The sequence below is a fragment of the Trichoplusia ni genome, chromosome 27 (genome assembly GCF_003590095.1).
Source record: "Trichoplusia ni isolate ovarian cell line Hi5 chromosome 27, tn1, whole genome shotgun sequence".
Lineage (NCBI taxonomy): Eukaryota > Metazoa > Arthropoda > Insecta > Lepidoptera > Noctuidae > Trichoplusia > Trichoplusia ni.
Window position 1 is genome coordinate 4,350,985 of NC_039504.1, and position 19,170 is coordinate 4,370,154.

Below are 19,170 nucleotides of genomic sequence, written 5' to 3' on the forward strand. Positions count from 1 at the left end.
TATTGTTATATCTATAAGGTTCATTTTACATTGTCAATTTTATAGTCGCAAAATTTGATTCCTTATATTTGTTTAATCCAATAATTGCAGTTATTATGTTGATTTTCACGTTCCTGGTATGCAAATAGCAATAGTAATTGAACAATCAGTATTATCTATTGTGATACGACAAAGGCTTTACATACATAATTGGGAGTCTTGAATAATGTCTTAATTACGAATCAATCTTAATTTGATTTGGGATTAATTATGTATTGATTAATTTGTAGCCTTTGAAAATTAAAGAGTTATTATTGCAGATGGAATTCTCGTTAGTTTAAGAATTATTTGTTTCCTATTGAAACTTAATTGTAATTTGAGAATGTAACTACATACTTGCGCTTTTATATTATAGATAATTAATATTTACTGGTAGCCATGGAAATATAATTTCTGATTCTTTTAATCGACTTCTGGTATATGTAAGTTTAACATAATAGCTCTTTAAGGTTTTTACTTTACTTTTTATAGATGCTTGAATAGATGCCAATGTTAAGACAGATGGCACCAAAAATGTTTAATGTAATTACATGTAATCATAAGTTTAATCACAGCACAAGACACCCAGACTAAGAGCAAGTTTTCATTTATTTCATAAAAGCTTGCCCTTCGCAGGGATCGAACCCACAGTCTGCCGGGACAGCGGAACTGTCCGTAAGGGGAAGAGTAAAAAAGGAACAGGGGAGAAGAGGAGGAGTTTTAGTCAGTAGGAGTCTGACACTCCCTTCCGCTCAACCCAAGGCGTAAGGAGACATTTGATGATTTCCCATCAGGAAAAAAGGGATCGAACCCACGACAAGACAAATACATTGGGTTTAGTTTAGTAACCTACTACTCGTCAATCCATGCAGGAACATTTTCGAATCCATTTAGTTAAAATAAGGTTAAAATTTAACAAAACTGTATACATAAAATCATATTAATTCTCTTCTTTTGTACCCGGACATAAAACATTATGTCGAGCCACTATATCAAACACACGACATTTATATACCTGAGAATTCTCAAGTGATATTATTACTGATCTATTTCGACCAAATGTTATGTATTTCGTGGTCTATGAATATTTTGTTTTACGATTTATAGCTCCAGTTCTACACAGCGACTGATACGCGGAAATGAAGGCAGATGTGGATTAAACTGGATTGGTATTTTATTTCATTTTGTAGCATCTACTTATTCATTAGATTTTTAAAGCTATCTAATTTAGAATTTTTTTAGCTCAATTATGATTGAAATCTTTTTTATTTTGACTCGCTTTTTAATATTTGACAAAAAAAAACAACAATTCTCATATCTAAAATATGTTTTCTCATACCTACAATGTTACAAAGGAAAAGTGGACTCCTAAAATCCTTCAATGATATTAGTTGATATTATATGATATTACTAAGACCTACTTAGTCTCTGATATATTTTCTTTAATTACAGCAATGATTCTTAGAATATACAGTGTCATTGTACAATGGAAGCTTCTTAGAGTAATATTTAAAAAACTAAAATAACATCGGTTTAAAGATTAAGTCATGGTGATATCTGCAAAAAAAAGTTTGTATGCGCTAATGAGGTTGTAAGTTAGACTATTTTTTTTGTCGAACCATCGACACGTCCATACAATCTGGAAAAGTAACTTTCAATATCTATAAAACACCAACTCTGACTTGGCCTAGTTTTCAAAAACAATCGAAACACAGCCTACGCCTGCCATTACCAAATTCCGCATACATATGCAAATAAAATAAAACAAAAAATACAATAAATTATAAAAGCGAAACATTCCAAGCATCTATTGTTAACATTTAGAGTGAATTCCTGCGTCCATCAAATTCGTGCGGACTCAAGGTTGATCAGTCACTTCAAAGGTACTTAAATGATATAGGCTCGTTTATAAAATTGGTCTATTTTTTATTTGCAGAAAGAAGGTCACAACTCAATTAGTTGGGGTTAAAATGTTTGGTAGAGTTCCTGCGTTTGTAAATACAAAACTATTACAGGTATTCGACGGTGCTCGATCGACAACTCCTGCGACGACACTTGCACTGGTTATCGCAGCAGACATACATAATAGCAAAAGATTATAGCTACTTGGTCTGAAAATCTATTAAAGGCCTTATACCCTTAAAAGGCGGTAAGAAGTATTTTAATTACAAAAGTATCATCTAGTTATGAGGAAAATTCTTACAGAGTATTCAAATAAAATAAAGCTAATTGAAAAAATATAAAGACAGAACGCATCAAAGGGCTTATGGAAATTGGGCTAGTAACATCACTCGTCTGTAAAAAGCATAGGTACTAATAAATGACGTCACACGTGATTTCAGCTTACTTTATCTTCTTTATTTTTTTCACTCGTTAGAAGTCAAAATACGTATCCGATATTTTTTGAAAATAGCGGATCTCCCGCGATTATGGACAATTTTTTTTTTCACTCAAATAACCAATTCCAAAAAGACAGACTGACTTTCAAAACATTCTTCCCACGTTTTATTACATCTTTATCACAAATCCAGATAATTTGAGTGATACACTATCGTGTGACAGTTATCTTGGATCGTGATACACGCCGATAAGGGCGTATTGATGTTCTTGCATGTAAGTCATCACTGTTTATGCAACAAAGTGATTCGTAACAGTATCATGTTTTCTTCTTCCATACCATATAAAATGAAAGAGTTTCTTGCCCTATCTTGTGTACAGTCATGAGATCTGTAACAGCTAGTCTCTAAAGTCTACAGTGAAAAAAAACCTTTTGCTGCTTTTTTCATACATAAAAGGACCATAGGATTTTAGCCATGTAGGTATTTTTCTTTCGCTGGCTCTGGGGAAAAGTGACCATATTTTAGAAAGAACCTATTAACCTTAACTTAATGTCATTATTTGTCAATTATCAGACATGGTTTGTATGTTTATTTATATTATCTTTAGACCATCCTTCTCGTATATTATTATGTTTTGGTGTAGATTAACTCAACTCCTATGATTATGACTAGGTATTAAGATATTTTTACTGGTTTTACATCCGAGTCATTTGTATTCGTACATGTATTTAAGTAATGTGAACTATGTTTTTAATAAATATATATATATTTTTTTATTTTTATTTACTAACCAAAGCTGTATGAGCAGTAATCTTATGAAAGTAAGATTCCGGTTAAATACAACAAAAACGACTTATGTATGTACTCGAAAACTACAAAAAATCACAGAACATAAGAACGACTTCTATCGTGGGTATTGTAGTAGAGATTTCTGAAACAACCAACACTCTTTGCATTTTATTTTCACGTTGAGTTTTACTACTTTGTGTGTAAATAAATAGCTTGAAATAGCATATAAGGCACATGAATTAATTCTAAAATATGTAAAGTGGTATGGTACGGATTTATAGTTAAATATTCATTCATTGATTTCAGTTTTCTTGCTGCACAAACGCCTTAATATTAGAATTTTGCTAGCGGAATCCGTTGTTACATAGCGGCACTAAATGTACTAGGCGCGTGAAAAGGTTGAAAATTTTGTTTTACATTGTTGAACTTTATGCTTAAAATATTTACATAAGTATAAACTAAATGTATGATTCGCTGACGGTTCAATAAAGATTTGATTCAAGAATCATTTTAGGTACTGAATAGTTTGTACGATGACGCTCATTCAAAGCTAATATTGCGTATGACTAATTAACAACCAACTAGAGGGAATAACCATTTATATCAGTAAAACTATAATTTAATAATACATATTGATGTAATTGATAATTTTGTAATTAATCGCGCAATCGCCAAATTACGCCATTAATTAGATTGTCCATAGATCTCGTATCCTGTTGATAAGGTTATCAATTCAAATTTTATAATACCTATCAATTAATTTTTCCATTGACGGTTAAAATTTTAACAACTTTTAAGTAAAATAATGGTATCAAGCCACCTTATGAATCAGTGCAAGGAATCAGTCTGAGAACGAATTAACGTATTTTAATAGTTTTACCTTTAAACTGTGACGACGATGTCCTTAATTTTTTTTTGAAAACTGCAAGCGCATTAACATTATTTTGCGTTACTGCCAAATGAAGCTACTGGTATCGAACTAAGTAACCAACGAACAGTAAGAAGAAAAACATGGAAGATTTATTAACCCCAGAATCATTAAAATTCAAACTAGATCTTGATTTTTAGAGTGACATAAATAAATGGGCCCTGAAAACATAACGGCCCTTTTCTTCAGTCGAGTAAATAGAAAAATAAATTGTATATCTATTATAAACATTTATCTATTGATAGTTAGGTATCTCATTATTGATATCCCTAGTTCCACGTAACAAAACAATAATACATTTATCGTAGGTATTTTAACAGGATATGGGTCTGTAAGATATGAAGGATGGGTCTGGAGGTTATGAAACTGGCAATATTTCGATCCACGGTCGGGGGGGACAACCTCTGCTTTGAAGAAACAGTGGAACTCAGGGCATGCGTGGCAAACGAGGCGATTTAACGAGCAAGGCAGAAACCCTCGCGTCCCAGCTACCACAGAAGACGCTCCAAGGCAACTGTAAGCGCGGGCATGCGGTGCGTGTGGGATAGCCTACAACGCGTTAGTGTTCCAGGGGCGCCTCAAAGAGTCGTCTGCAAACTCAATGAGGCCGATGAGTACCGGGCTAGCGGGATTATCCGAAAGGGCTACCATGGCCGCTGTGCACAAAGCCCAAATAATTGGATAACGGGTGGGTTAAATCATTAAAAGGGTGTCACTCCCAAAGCGGGACGAGCCATCTTATGATTTCCCATCTGAAAAGAAAAAACTAAAGATATAATATGTTATATGAATGTAAGAAAATATTCTTAAGACCAAAACAACAATACCGTTGTATTATAAAACCTTTCGGTCATAACTACGATAGCCGCGGGATGTGTTATCAGCGATGTGGAGTGATAACGGCCAGTGTGCAACCAGCCATCACCGGCGACGCAACTCAACATGTGCCGGGCCAATACATAAACCATGGTACGTTAACCACGCATATATTGTGTACATTGAGTGTTTAGTTCTATAGTATGGGATTAGTGTAGGAATGTGACACGTAATGGTATGTGAATGTAGCGATAATCCTGTGCTGATTTATGAGTGTTTTTTGTAGATTTTTTTTTTTTTAATATCGTTTCGCTTGATCTGACATAATCTGTTCTGAATTCAGATAATCTTGGCAGCTTATTGTTTGTCACGTTCGAAGCAGGTGGAATGAGCTCGTTTGCAAATCAGTGTTTTTATACATGTAGTATGTAGAAGTCAGATTAAATGTTTTTGCAAGACGTTATTAATGTCAATAGAAGCATAATATAGAGTGTGAAACTTCATTAATTCGCAGCCCACCCTCAGCAGTAGTTCATATGTAACTCCCATGGACCTTTTTCAGACCATTGCTTTTCGCAATCCTGACCTCTTATTCAATAATCTCCTTTTTAACATAGTTTTGTGGGCCGTCATCAAAGATTTACGTTATTACACACAGTTTTATCAAATATTCAGTTATCGGGTCGCACCTTACCTATCTACATCTATCTGATGTGAAAACTATCTACGAAATACCTACAATTCTTCTTTACAGAACATACATGTAACTTTGCACGTAGTGTTACTTTCTTTGTTCAACAGTTCAACGAAATTTACTTTTAAAAGTGTGGCTAACCTATCTTTTAAGCATCTAGAGGTTATAGATGTCTATCTAGTTAGAATGTTAGTCATAGTATTTATTTCTTTGTTAATAACAAACAAGTACTGAAACAAACAACTCGGTGCGTTGTAATGGTGTTTACTGCTTTAGTTACAACAATTACAAAAGGACAATAAGGACTTACAATTTGTCTGCAAGAGTGTAAACAAATGCACACAACTAACAAACGAATGCATGTTTTGAAGACATGTGTCATTAAATATTATGAGAATTATATTAAATAATTATGCATTTCTACAATTTTTTTATTACCATATATACTTGTCACTTACCAAAATAAACTAAGATTTTTTTTAAGACTTCACAGATTGTTTTATATTGCTAATTAAAACATGTTATGATAGTTTGTTTAAAAACTTGGCTATTCTCGCATATTCCTATTGGGCACATATTTATTTTTATTACCATAATGTATTTATTTGCCTAACTAGAAATCAATTTTTAATAGGTATTCATTAAAAGTTATTTAGTAATCGATATCAAATACTAAAACCGACAGTAATGCAATCGTTTCAGTTAACCTGCTTACTAAACCTACTTAAACTCTGCTATCGTAATAACTGCGTTTACATAAATGCGTTCGTACTGTTTTAACGTCGATACGAAAACAATGCATCATGATAATATAACCAGTTCTAATTGTGCATAAATTATATTATGATTATTGTCAGAGTACCTACTAACAAATGATATCAAAATTCATTGAATTCAGAGATAAAATGATAAAATTCGTGACAATCGAAGATATCCGCGCGCTATCGGTGCAATGGTTTAGTAACACACGTTTTATCTGAAGCGAAGAGTTTGTATACTATCTTGGGTAAAATCGTATTTGACTAATACATGGAAAATGTGATGTTTGCTGCCTTATTCACCAACGCCCCACCGGCAAAAATGTTATTGTGAACTGGAATACAAAGACAAATAAACAACGTAAGAACAGAAAAAGATCCTTATAACAATCAAACAGCCTAGTGGTAAGACCGAATTACCATCGGCCATGACCATGTCCATTTTGTTAATGAATATCACAATTCTCGTATTTTGGTAGGCCTGTAACAATGTCTATACTCTGCCTGATTCATCGTTGTCGTCGTCAGATTGCCATACTATTGGGCTTCGGCCAATTAGACAAAATTCCCTTTGCCTGTGTCTTTGAGAGTGCTCATGAGTATCTGGCTGTTGTCTAGTGACACTAGCGACAGTGACCGGATTCGGTCAGGACTATATCCCCTGCCTCTCTTAAATCATAATAACTTTATACAATTCGATCCTAATCCCAAGAGGATCTACCTGCAGGAGATTACACTCCTTATCAGTGATGTAAACCTAGTGGTCATAAATTAGTGGATATCCTACCTAACCGTATCAACACAAGTCGGTCAAAGATGTATGTTATCATAGAGAACAATAACGCAACAACATCGTGTTGACTTTCTCACGGTTATTGACAAAAGGCGGAAGTTTAGTCGATTCTCAAAATAAGACAGCAGAATTAGTATTCCTATTTGTAGATGGGTTTTGTTTTAATTAGATCTAGCCCGCGTCTTAATACTTGAAATTGAAATACAACCTTATTTTAACGTGTATACGTATCATAATTGTAGATACATATATTTGCATTGAATATCAAAATTTATTGGAATGAACGTTACGTTAATATGTAAGCATGTGGAAAATCATCCATCACGGACTTTACGCAATCACAAATAACTTCACAACCGGAAATGTAATCAACAAATCATCACGAATACTTATCGCGTAAGGGAATTCGACAATAACAATACAATTATAAGAAATTAGCTGAATTAGTCATTCGTCAAATCGCGAACGATCGGGTCGTCTTCTTGCGTGGCTAAGTAAACATGGCCAGCATGTTGTACTTGTGCTAATCTCTTAATAACTGCAGTGTGTTATCTATTGGTAATCATCCGTCACCTAGTTCAATATCTGTTTACCCTCATTCTATAACTATTGACAGTTTATCTTAATTAGTGTAAGTGTTTACGTTGGGTGCAGTGCTGGTGTCCATGTGTAGGAAACAAACAATGCTGGTTCGTTATGGTGAGGTTTTGTGTATTATGTTTCTAATTTGAGTTTGTGATTTATTCTAGTAAATTGTTTTAACTTACTTTAACTTTTTTATGTTTGATACCTCAAAACTTATGACTGGATGAACAAGTCAATTTCATCAATTTTGACTAATTCGTTTTTTATTTGAACTCGGTTGTATTTTTTGTTGTTAGAATTATATTACTAATTAGTTTTCGTCTTATTTTTTAGTTTACAATAAAGATTTGAGTAAATTTAATTGAAAACAAAATACAATGCAAGTGGCAATAAAATAGATTATAACATTCAAGGAATGTACCTTTACACATATCATATACGTAAATAACGACTTTAGAGAATGGTTACTTTAAAAGAATCCTGGGGAGTGTCTAGAATGGTACACAACGTATGCAGCCATGTTAGCCAATAACACATTCAGGTGTTCAGATAAACTTGCTTCATCTATCTTCCCTTTAAACCAACTAAAATGTTTTACTAAATTAAGTAAACTTTACTTTTGTCTATATCCTCAGGACGATAACCTTATAATAATAGTGAGCGTGTTCTCATGCGCGTGGGCGTTCCTGCTGCTCATAGCGCTGGTGCTGTGGGGACAGGTCAAGAGCCTGCAGAAGAAGGTCGCGGAGATGCAGTCCAGCGGCCGCATGAGGATACAGTCAGTACTCAGAATTTACTTATACTTTTATAGTAATTATCGTGACTATGATTCATTATAAAACGATGCACTACTACAATTACTCGGGCAATCCCGATAAATAAGCATGAGTAAAGTGTTACATCATTTAATTACATATATTATACTTACTCAAAATGATGGCTTAGTTGCGAATGAAATACATTTTGTTCAATATTTCAGTGAAGCAGTTAAAATCTGTGCTCAGGCTAACCACATACCTGTTAATAAAATAAATATTTTTATAGACCGATTTCTTTATAATGATCCAATTCAATCAGCTCGTTAATTTTCGCTTTTTCAAATCGAAATACCGTTTCTCTTCAATTCCTTAAACTTAATTCCGGTAGATACAGCCACATTGATCAAAAAACCGTCCAATCTTGTGAATAAAAGTTTGTTTACCACAAAAAATCTTTATTCATTCTTCTATTATTTCCAATCTCGTTCGACTGCCTTATCCTGTTCTTAACTAAACCAAAAGCCACTATGACCTACTAACACCTAAACCTGTACCTTCCAGGAAACTAAAGCTGAGCCCGGAGAACCAGCACGCTTTCCACAACCCGGCGCTGCTGCCGGACGAGGAGCTGTCCCGGCGAGGGTACTCCATGTACATGGGGCAGGACGACGTCGAGAGCGGCCGTCATGAGCGGTACGTGCGAATACTGCTTTGTGTGGCTATCGAACTCATAGAATCATATAGAACTCTTTGTGAGGATACTCTACAAAGTCACTGAGGGGTACATCATCTTCGTCGTCGTTCTAGCATCAAGATTTTGCCAAAGGTGTCAGTCCAGTCGGTCAGTGTTAATTATGACTGTACACGGTATTGTCATAAAATAATATGTCAGCCGTTCTTGAAGAATCATGTGCAATTTTGTGTCTGAGTATCATCTGCAAAGATGTGCGGGATTTTACCGTTTTCGTTTTATCTTTAACCGCAAACCGTCCTAAGTGTGCAGTTAAAGTACAGTTTAGCAATAATGTTAAAACCGATACCAGTACACATCATCAATCTAATTTCCGATTAATATCCTAATTTGAATAACAAATGATGTGTTTTTCCTTTTTATTTGCTTCACACAGGAAAGATTAAAATGTTCTCTAGATAAGGTAGATTAGACTTATGCGTAGAATGTATGATTAATGCTAGGAAGGTTCAGGTGAAATACAGTATGATACACATAGCTTGAGTGGCTCAGGTAGGTTAAAAATGATTCATATTATTTTCTGTAGATGACTCAATTCAAGACTAAAATCAATGGGTACAGCAATTTCTGATACTTAGTTCATCCTTAGCATTTGTACCTACAGCTCTCTAAAAGTAAACGGAATACATTTATTTATATCTATAGAAACAATTAACAGGTGGTCACAATGCGTGCTGTATCACAGGCTCGATCCCCGCGTATGACAAAAGTTCGTTTGATGCTGGAATACTTATCACACGTCTGGATGTCCTTACGCATGTGACGTGAATATTTGTGAAATTCCCCGTGACACAAGGATACCTTATGGCTTGGGTCGATTTTTCTTCTATTTACTGTACCCGTTTCACCTGCATGACGCTTGTATTAACTCTTCTATTCTTCCAGGCAGACGGGCGGGCAGTTCGTAGAGAAACCAGCTGTCGGACAGTTCGCAGAGCAGACCACAAACTTTACGGAGAGACCACAGAACGGACACCTACCAGAACGACCCATGAACAGTAACTCCGATAGATCTACTGGGAACTTCTCGGAAAGACAAAACAATGGGAACTTCCAAGAAAGACCATCGAATGGGACTTATGGGGATAGGCCAGCTAGTGGGCACTTCGTAGATGAGCTGACGCGCGAACTGGATAATAGACAGCAGCGGGGTAACAACCCTCCACCCTTCCTGCTGCAGAGCATCCAGGAGAGCAGGCGAAAGACCAGGAGCCTCAACACCCCCGTCACCAACGGCAGGCAGAGCGATACCAATCCCAACTTTATGTACTAAACCATACACAGTACCTACTTATATACTCTACAGCATTTAAAATAAGTTAAATTAGTATTTTTTTATAGTACAATACGTTTTTAAATGAAAAATCCGAACCACAAGTCTTGATCTTGCTGTATGTCACTACAACTTAGATCACATAAAGTTGGAACGGTCTCGCAAATTTTGATTATGCATGCATTGGGATAGGATGTTAAGTTTCTTATCCTGTTTTAAATTGTCTTCTATTTAAGCAACAGTTGAGGACGCATTACTGTTGTTTATTTATTAGATAATTTGTTTTTTTTTTATCTTCGCCTCTGTTGCTTGCATGGGTTTGAGGCTACAAGGTCAACTATATCTGGATTTGGAGCTCTGCGCAGGTCAGTAAAGAACTATATTTATGAGTGAAAATGCAGTAATCTTTCCAACTAATTTTTGATAAGAAAATTAGGTTAAGAAGGGTTTAAATAAATATTTAAAATAAGTTAAAACGACACTTGTTTTTTATTCCTAAATGCGTTTTAAATTATCATATCTTTATTACTAAACTAAATAAATACTACCTTGATATACCTAGGTACTTACTAAGTGATAAACTATCGCTTACATGTTTCAACAAAAATTGCAACTACTGACAAACGGACACGTCCTAAATTAATATTATTGCAGATGAAGAAAAGAGATGCCACTCTTCGACGTGCATCGAGCTGTCCCGTTTCCACAACCGCAACAATATTACCTTTACACGTCGAGGTACACTCTCTAAACAACAGATTGAACACACATAAATATTCATTCAATTAATATTGAAGAAACAATTATCTGATAATGTCAGATCTAAATCCACAAAACATCACTCGTGCTGATTAGTAAACCTAACCCTTTCGGTTAGGTTTATGCTTAAAATAAGGGCAAGAAACGATTGCTAGAATCAAAAAGGCAGTTTTCTACCACTTTTTAATGTAAGGTTGTTGTAGAAGTTAGAAAGCAAACTCTCCAGATACAGTGGTGTGTACAGATGTGGCGGAAATCACGAATCAAGATCATAATTAACAACTATACTCCATTTGATCAGGTTCTTGAAAAAGATAAACAATCTTGGTGAGTCTTTTGTCAAAACTCCAAAGAAGACAAAAAGACATACCAAAATTGTTTGCCATTTTAAGTCCCTATACAAAAGGAGTACCTATATTCTATAAAAAAAGTTTATCTAATTAAACTACGAATACTGTTTTCAATCCCCTCACATAGGGCCTACTTCTAGCACGATACGAATTCGCTCCTCGTTTCCTACACCTGCCGTACACACATCTGGGTTTCGAGTCATGAACTCTCGTTGGCTTTTTCTTCTTAGATTTCGGATACGTCAGATACTTCATATTATCATCTTCATCTTTGTGACTTTCCTTATTCGCCTCATGAGCCTCTAAGATATCCTGAATGCTTTTGTAAGCTTCAGATTCCTCGGGGTGTCGTCCTACGTAACTCATGTAAGGTTTGAACCCTCCTATCTGTGGATGTCCATACTTCTCTTCCCTATTCAGTTCTTCCAAGTGTTTGAGGTACTCGTATGTTTCAGGGTCGTTAGCTTGGCTTATTGGTTTGAAGTCTTTGTAACTGACGAAGTTAATGGTTGAAGTGGCTGGTTTCTTTTTGCTGAGGAGTTTAAGAGACTGTTGGCTTAGCAAGCTGTTGTATCTATCAGCGTAGTTGTAAGGATCAATTTCTTCCGACTCCTGGTCGAGGTTTAATAGGTATCTTTCGTTCTTTTGAGAAGCTTCCTTCTTCGGCTCGGTTCCTATGACTATGCTGGATGGAAGTGTGTCTCCGTATATGTCTCTGTCAGAAGTCCTGCCGTAGATCTGTTCAAAAACTTTGTAGTCGTCTGTCCAGAATTGCTCGATACCTGCAATCATTGATTTAAATTATAAATAGGGTATGTTAAAAGGGGTCTATGTCTTTTGCCTCTAGATGGCCTCTCTTAAAAAACCTCTTCCTTGATGAATCATCTATTATGTGTCGTAGTGTCAATCCCTGAATATAGGTACTATTTTCATCGACGAATGCTTGTTCTACGTCTGGGTGTCTTGTGCATGAGACTTTAATGTTTGTGCGGGGGAGAGAGCTCAATGCGGGAGTTAATTAAAAAACAGTTAAACTGCTCGGTAAAAGCTACTACTGCAAGTTAAAAGGTGTGATTTTCCGCTCTATCTAAATCATGCTGATATCTCAATACTGTGCGATATGAAAGTCCAAACAGAGAAATTTGAAATCGAGTCAAAATAACAGTGACAAGTGTTTCTTAACAACCTACAAAGGAAAGTGCTTGCGTGAACTGACATAATACAACTTCACACGCATCACTTTCAAATGTAATAAATGTGTATCTCATACTAAATCAATACAAATTGCTGATTCATATTGTTATTGATATGTATGCTACAGAGAGAAATGAATAAAAGAACAAATCCATAAATTTTTATTACTTAATCGTTTTCAAAAAGGAGGTTTTACGTTTAGTGTTTTTTTAAATTACATAATGTATCCGGCACTGTATAACAGTTTTTGTTTATTGGTGTGGTAAAAAAAAATGATGTCCATTGATATAAATGCGTGTGTGAATTATTTATTAATCCCACGCACCACAATAATTATCTATCTCTAGTTTGACACTGATGTTTTTTTAATTGCCGATTTTAGATTCATCTGACAACTGGTTTAATTTATTGTGTCACAAATTTTAGAAAACAAAAAATTTTTGAACTAGTCGTTTCGCAAAAATTTTGAATTCTTGATATAAAATTTGATTATTTAATTGCATAATGACTTTCTACAACGATTGATTGTATAAGTTACTGCTTCATAATATGGCTGAATTTGTAGGATACAATAATGTATTTAATACTCTATTATTGTAAATGAAACAGCGGTAAGTTATGTAATGTTACCGAGAGAAAGGGCGCTAGTAGCTAGGGTGTCTTGCGAACCAAGAAATTGTTTTAATTTCATTCAATTACAATTGGTCTGAATCAACAATTTCTTTGTGTTGTTTCTTACTATCCGGACCCAGAAGAGCTAGGTTACCGCATACAATTGATAGGCACTAACTGTACTGCACTACTACTCAAAGTGGTTTTTGGATCGAATCTGAGTAGGTTGCCCGTGCGCAAGATTTGGCTATTTCCCGGGTTTTCGGGAAGGAAGCGAGCCTATGAATTTGATTGTATAGATAGATGGATAAACAATTTTTACAAGTAGTTATTTTTTTCCTGTTTCTAGAATTTGAGTTTGCAATATTAAGACAATCGGTAAAATTTACGATTAGATCCAAACTAATATTATAAATGCGCAAGTAACTCTGTCTGTCTGTCTTTCTGTCTGTCTGTCTGTCTTTTCTTCACGCCTAAACTACTGAACCGATTTGTGTGAAATTTGGTACAGACATAGTTTGAAACTTGAGAAAGGACATAGGATAGTTTTTATTACAAAAAATAAAAATAAAAAATAAAATTTATTACGGACATACTATATAATAGTGCCATCTATTGGTCAAATGTCGAGCTGTTCCTATGCTCCGTAGATAGATGGCGTTAATCGCGCAATGGTGTCATTACACGTGTTCGGTTCATGTTATTGTTTTAATTCATCGGAAAATCCATCAGAAAAATGTAAATAAACAGTAAAAAGGTGTAAAAAAAATAATATTAATATAATAAAAGTTTTACTACAAAGAAAATGCTCTAACGGAGTATAGATAATTCTATTAGTACTACGCGCAATGGTGTCGATCGTTACACGAGTTCGGTTCATGTTGTTTTAATTCATCGGAAAAAAGTAAATAAATAGTAAAAAGGTATGAAAAAAATAATAAAATAACATATAAAAAATATAATACTACTTTTAGTACAAAGAAAATGCCCGAACGGAGTATAGATAAATAATCCGAGTTGTCACTATGGTCGATAGATGGCGTTGGGATCGAAATAGATCGCGCTATGGTTTCGTTACACGCATTTGGTTGGGTATCGGCCGAGCGCTTCGGTACCGTCGTGGTAAAATTGTATTGTCGGTTGTATGGTCGTTTATGTGGAATGGTCCTGTTTCGTAAATTCTAAATTGGTTCCGTTGTTTGATGTAGGTTTGATCTCGAATATTAGTACTTAGTTATTTTGTTTAGTAAAACTGTAATTCTAAGTTCGTTTTAAATTATTTAGTTTTAAGCTTGGTTGTTAAATAGGATAGGTTGTAATATAATTTCTTTTAAATTGTTATAAGTTCGTTTTTTTTTTATTCTTTAGTTTTAAGTTAGTTTCAACTTAAGTTCGGAAAGATTTTAATATTTCTTTAGTTTAAGTTCGTTTTTAAACTATTTTTTTCAATGACTAGAAAACGCAAGACCAATTTAGCACGTAGTTCTATGTGAGTAAAACCAAAAATCTGCCGGAAGTCACTGTTCCACGCGAACGAAGTCGCGGGCAAAAGCTAGTACTTATATACACTGTAGATAAATAAACTCAATGTCGTAAATAGTTTTATAAGGCTACGATTAATAACAGAAGAATTGGAAGTAAAACCTAGGATTATCTAACAATGGTTAAACTTCATCTATCCAATATAATCTATGTTTAACAAAAACAAAACCGCTTTCAAATAGTTTCGCACGTCTTCATTGACAAAGTGACACGTCAAAGACAATAATAGTATACACACACCTATTTTGTCGGATTAAAAACTTAAGCTTTGTCAATGGTCTAAGAAATTACACAATTAATAACGAGCCTAGTTGCTGTGAAAAGGAATAATTAATGTGTTCTTATGACAAAAGATATACCTACTTATTCACATTAATATTAAAAGTATATGACAATGTTTTCGTGAGTTTTAGTTAAACTAGTAAAACAGTTCCTCAACAAGCTCAAGGCTGGGCCGATTTCGCTGAAATTTAGTTTGGAGGACTTTCATCCGACTGCGTTAAAGAAGACAAACATTTTTGCTGCTACAACCATCTACTAGGAAGAAGCGGCGAGCAACAACTAGTTGCATATATTAATATTGTTGCACTCACACAACTTACAAGTTAGGAAGTACAAGTAAACTTAAACCGTAAAAGTTGCGTATAGGATACGTCCCCTCGGCTGCTTCTTTGTATTCCTTCGCCATAATCCCGATTTAAAAGGTTGAAGTCATAAACACCGAGACTTAGACGTCATCAAAAATAAAAGAAAATCGAAGTCACATTTAAGAATATTCGTGTTACTTTCGTTACAGGGATTAACTTTCACTGATTAATTCTATGTGAAGCTTTTGCAGTACCTCTCAACTAAAAATACAGCAAGTCAGCTTGGTATGAAAAGAAAACTATTTACCTATGAAGCAGTTGCATTAAAGTCAAGTCAATTTCCAGTTTCTTACACAATGATTTAATTACATACCTACATTTTGATTTTTTAATGCCCGCATGAGATGTGTGTCATGTCGTGACAAATTATCTATGCTTTCGAACCTATTGATGTTAATCTACTTTAAAGTTTAAATGTATCTAGTATCCATGGTATATATATTCAACGAACGAACGACAACAATACAAAAACGGGTCTCTAAAACATTTTTTATAGCCTCAAACTTTGATGCGGAAATGGAAACAAATTCTTAATTAAGTTTTAATTGAATTTGAAAACGTTCTTGATAGACAGTTTTCCTATAAGCACAAGGATATACTTTTTCATAAAACACACAAACAATTAAAAAAAAAACCTAAGTACCTGAAGTTTTAGTAACTCCACCGCCACCGTTGATAAAAACAACGCATAAGACGCACGTCGCTGGGATCCAATTCATCTAGAAGGAAATAGTGAGATAAATCAAATTAATAAATGTAAATAAGTGAAGAATTCAAAATGTTGATCCTAAACCGATTTGTGTACATTTTTAATAAATACTTGAGTAATTGAAACCAATCAATTCTAGAACACATTTACTTATTTACCAAAAACAATAGCACCAGGTAACTGATATCCAAAAATCCGGTAAATAATGGTACTCACTCAACGAGCTACCTATACTTGATATCCACAATTATTCTGATTAATTAACAGTTTTTTTTTTTCTATAATTAAATATTAAGTGCATAATTACCTTAACGCAACTCTCGGTCAAAGCATTGGCACTACCACTGGCTACCCTGTGCACCGGTGCAATGAAAGTAAGATGACAGCGAGTCTCAGCATCCTATATAAGCTCGGGACGGACGTGCGCGGCGCCCGTGAGAGGTGCCGCTTTAATACGACGAATCTTATAAAATACTAAATGTCCCGGCGAACTACGTACCGCCTAACAGTTTATGTTTTAAATTAAACCGTTTAAACCTTCCCTGGACTGCTACGAATATTTCAAGACTAAAATGAGCCAGTTCTCGAGTTTTAGTGAGACTAACAATCAGCAATTCATTTTTATAAATGAAAGATATCTTAATTATCTTAAATGGTTGGTAGTTCTTTTCTTTTTTTGCCAGGCCAGAAAACATAATGTATTTCCATGTTGCCATACAATTAAACGCATCGATATTTAAAAAAACAATATAATTAATAACTGGAATGTGGCCCGAGGAGGAGCTCGTGGCTAAGCTATAACCGCATAAGTGATTCGATCACAGGTTAAGCTACGCTTGACGCGGTTGGTCCGTAGATGGGTGACCATTTTTGTCATAACGAGTTCCTCCGTGTTTCGGAAGGCACGTTAAATTGTGGGTCCCGGCTGTTATTCCTACATCTTTGACAGTCGTTACAAGTAGTTAGAAGCTTGAAAAGTCTGACAGCCAGTCTAACCAAAAGGTATCGTGTTGCCCAGATAACTGGGTTGAGGAGGTCAGATAGGCAGTCGCTCCTTGTAAAACACTGGTACTTAGCTGAAACCGGTTGGACTAGTAGCCGACCCCAACATAGTTGGGAAAGGCTAGGCCGATGATGAACTGGAATGTGGCCCACAAATGGGACAACTCACTTACTGACCTAAGTAATAGGCTTATCACAACACGGTAAGCTGAGATTCAAATACAGTTCTCACTTAATCCAACTACATCATACCAGTAGCTTCTCTTTGTAAAACTTACAGTACCTACAGAAATACCGAAGCAAATTCGTCTTAGGTAGCAATACGCAAGACGACCAGCGTCCGTTAGGGAAAGTCAAGTTCAAACTCCTCGGGAAACATCCCGCCACGCCTCGAGGGGACAACCAGCTGGATCTACCTGATATACAACGCAACAGAAAGCTCATGTTTATATGGAAGACACACTATACCTACTATTGCTGTGTTATTTAATAATCTCCGACAGTTACATGAAAGTTTTATTGTTTATCAAGCTATTGTGCTCGACAGGAAATACGTTAGTCTCTATTAGTAGGTCTCCGAATCAGTAATTAGCGCACAGTTAAAAAACAGGTAACTAGGTAAGTGTAGGTGCAAGTTGTCAATATACATATCTAAATTGTCTTTCAACCATTTTTACTTGCTCAAAACATTAAAAGAAAAAAAATACTACACTTCAAGATTAGTCGTACCCTAGGAATAAGTGAAGCTACTACAACCATAAAAAAAGTATCCAGATGGATCCATTTGTTTTGTTTTTGCGATTTTATAGGACCTAATGGATAGTTGTGAAAATGTATGCTATTCTTCTGCATTTCTAAATGAGTAATACATTAAACGACGTTTGACAAAATATTTTCTTATATAAGTTTTCAATAAATAACCAATTAGTTATAGCGCGTAAGTAGTACCTACGCACAATTACAAAAATCCACAAATCGCAGCAAGTTTCACTGCAGCAATGTTTCCGCCCGGATTAACCGGCTCGAGTTAACGCTTAATCAGACAAATTTCAAGATATACGAGACAGCGACCGCATCGGCTTTCACTAACTGCATCTCGGTTTCCTCGTGTCTTCCATACTTGATTGCACCTAGGTAAGGTCAGATACTTACACGCTGTGAATCTTACCTAGACCCTACCTACCTAAAACCTGTACAAAGTAAGCTGTCGGCATTGAGAAGCGCTCCTAAGTAGAGTCAGTAACAAAAGGCCATGGACAAAATCAGATAAACTACGAAAGGTGTTCAGAAACTGGAACGGAGGTTTCTGTACAGATGATTTGATAATACCCATTCAAAAAAGAAAAAGTTATTAAAATTGATCGTCTTTAGTAGTTTTTTTCTGTCTTTGTTGATAGTACCTACCTACAAAAGTATTAAACAACAAATTACTTTAAAATTAATACACATAGATGATTGTTACGTAAAGATAAAGATAAAATTAGATTATTTTGCAATTACGGGAATACTTACAGAATAAATGATTTCATTTCATTTAATTCCTCCATATCTTTTACTTTCTGCAATTAACACTGGTGAAGCTTTCTACCAGAAGGTAATTAAACCACAAATGTAATTCCTTGATTATCAGGGATGGAAAGTTTTAAAATGTATTAAAATTTAGGGAAAATGTAGCGAAACACAACTTATTTAATATTTTTACTTTTTCAATGACACCTATTTATTTACGACCAGTCGTTAAAACTATCTAATATCGTGAACGAAATTGAACTCCTGCGAAACGGCTTGACCGATTCATATGACATTTTGTTCATATATTTGGTAGCCCTGAGAATTGGACATCTATATTCCAT

The 19,170-nt window shown here is 35.0% G+C and overlaps 2 protein-coding genes across 3 annotated transcripts; one reads left to right on the forward strand and one right to left on the reverse strand.

Annotated features, from left to right (window-relative positions):
• The first annotated feature begins 4,948 nt into the window (after positions 1-4,948).
• LOC113505839 lies at positions 4,949-10,981 on the forward strand. 2 transcript variants are annotated; one of them, XM_026888674.1, is made up of 4 exons: positions 4,949-5,043; positions 8,356-8,498; positions 9,040-9,171; positions 10,115-10,981. In XM_026888674.1, exons 1-4 carry the CDS (start codon positions 5,041-5,043, stop codon positions 10,500-10,502), a joined length of 666 nt encoding a protein of 221 aa, XP_026744475.1. In that variant the 5' UTR covers positions 4,949-5,040; the 3' UTR covers positions 10,503-10,981. The 2 variants fall into 2 exon arrangements, with proteins under 2 accessions (XP_026744475.1, XP_026744476.1); XM_026888675.1 differs by lacking the exon at positions 4,949-5,043 and adding an exon at positions 7,602-7,834 and having other exon boundaries at positions 10,115-10,898.
• Positions 10,982-11,346: 365 nt separating this feature from the next.
• Positions 11,347-16,818, reverse strand: LOC113505838. Its single transcript, XM_026888672.1, has 3 exons — positions 16,623-16,818; positions 16,250-16,325; positions 11,347-12,393 (listed from the first exon to the last, which is right to left on the reverse strand). The coding sequence occupies exons 2-3, from the start codon at positions 16,323-16,325 to the stop codon at positions 11,702-11,704; spliced, it is 768 nt and encodes a 255-aa protein (XP_026744473.1). The 5' UTR covers positions 16,623-16,818; the 3' UTR covers positions 11,347-11,701.
• Positions 16,819-19,170: the final 2,352 nt, after the last annotated feature.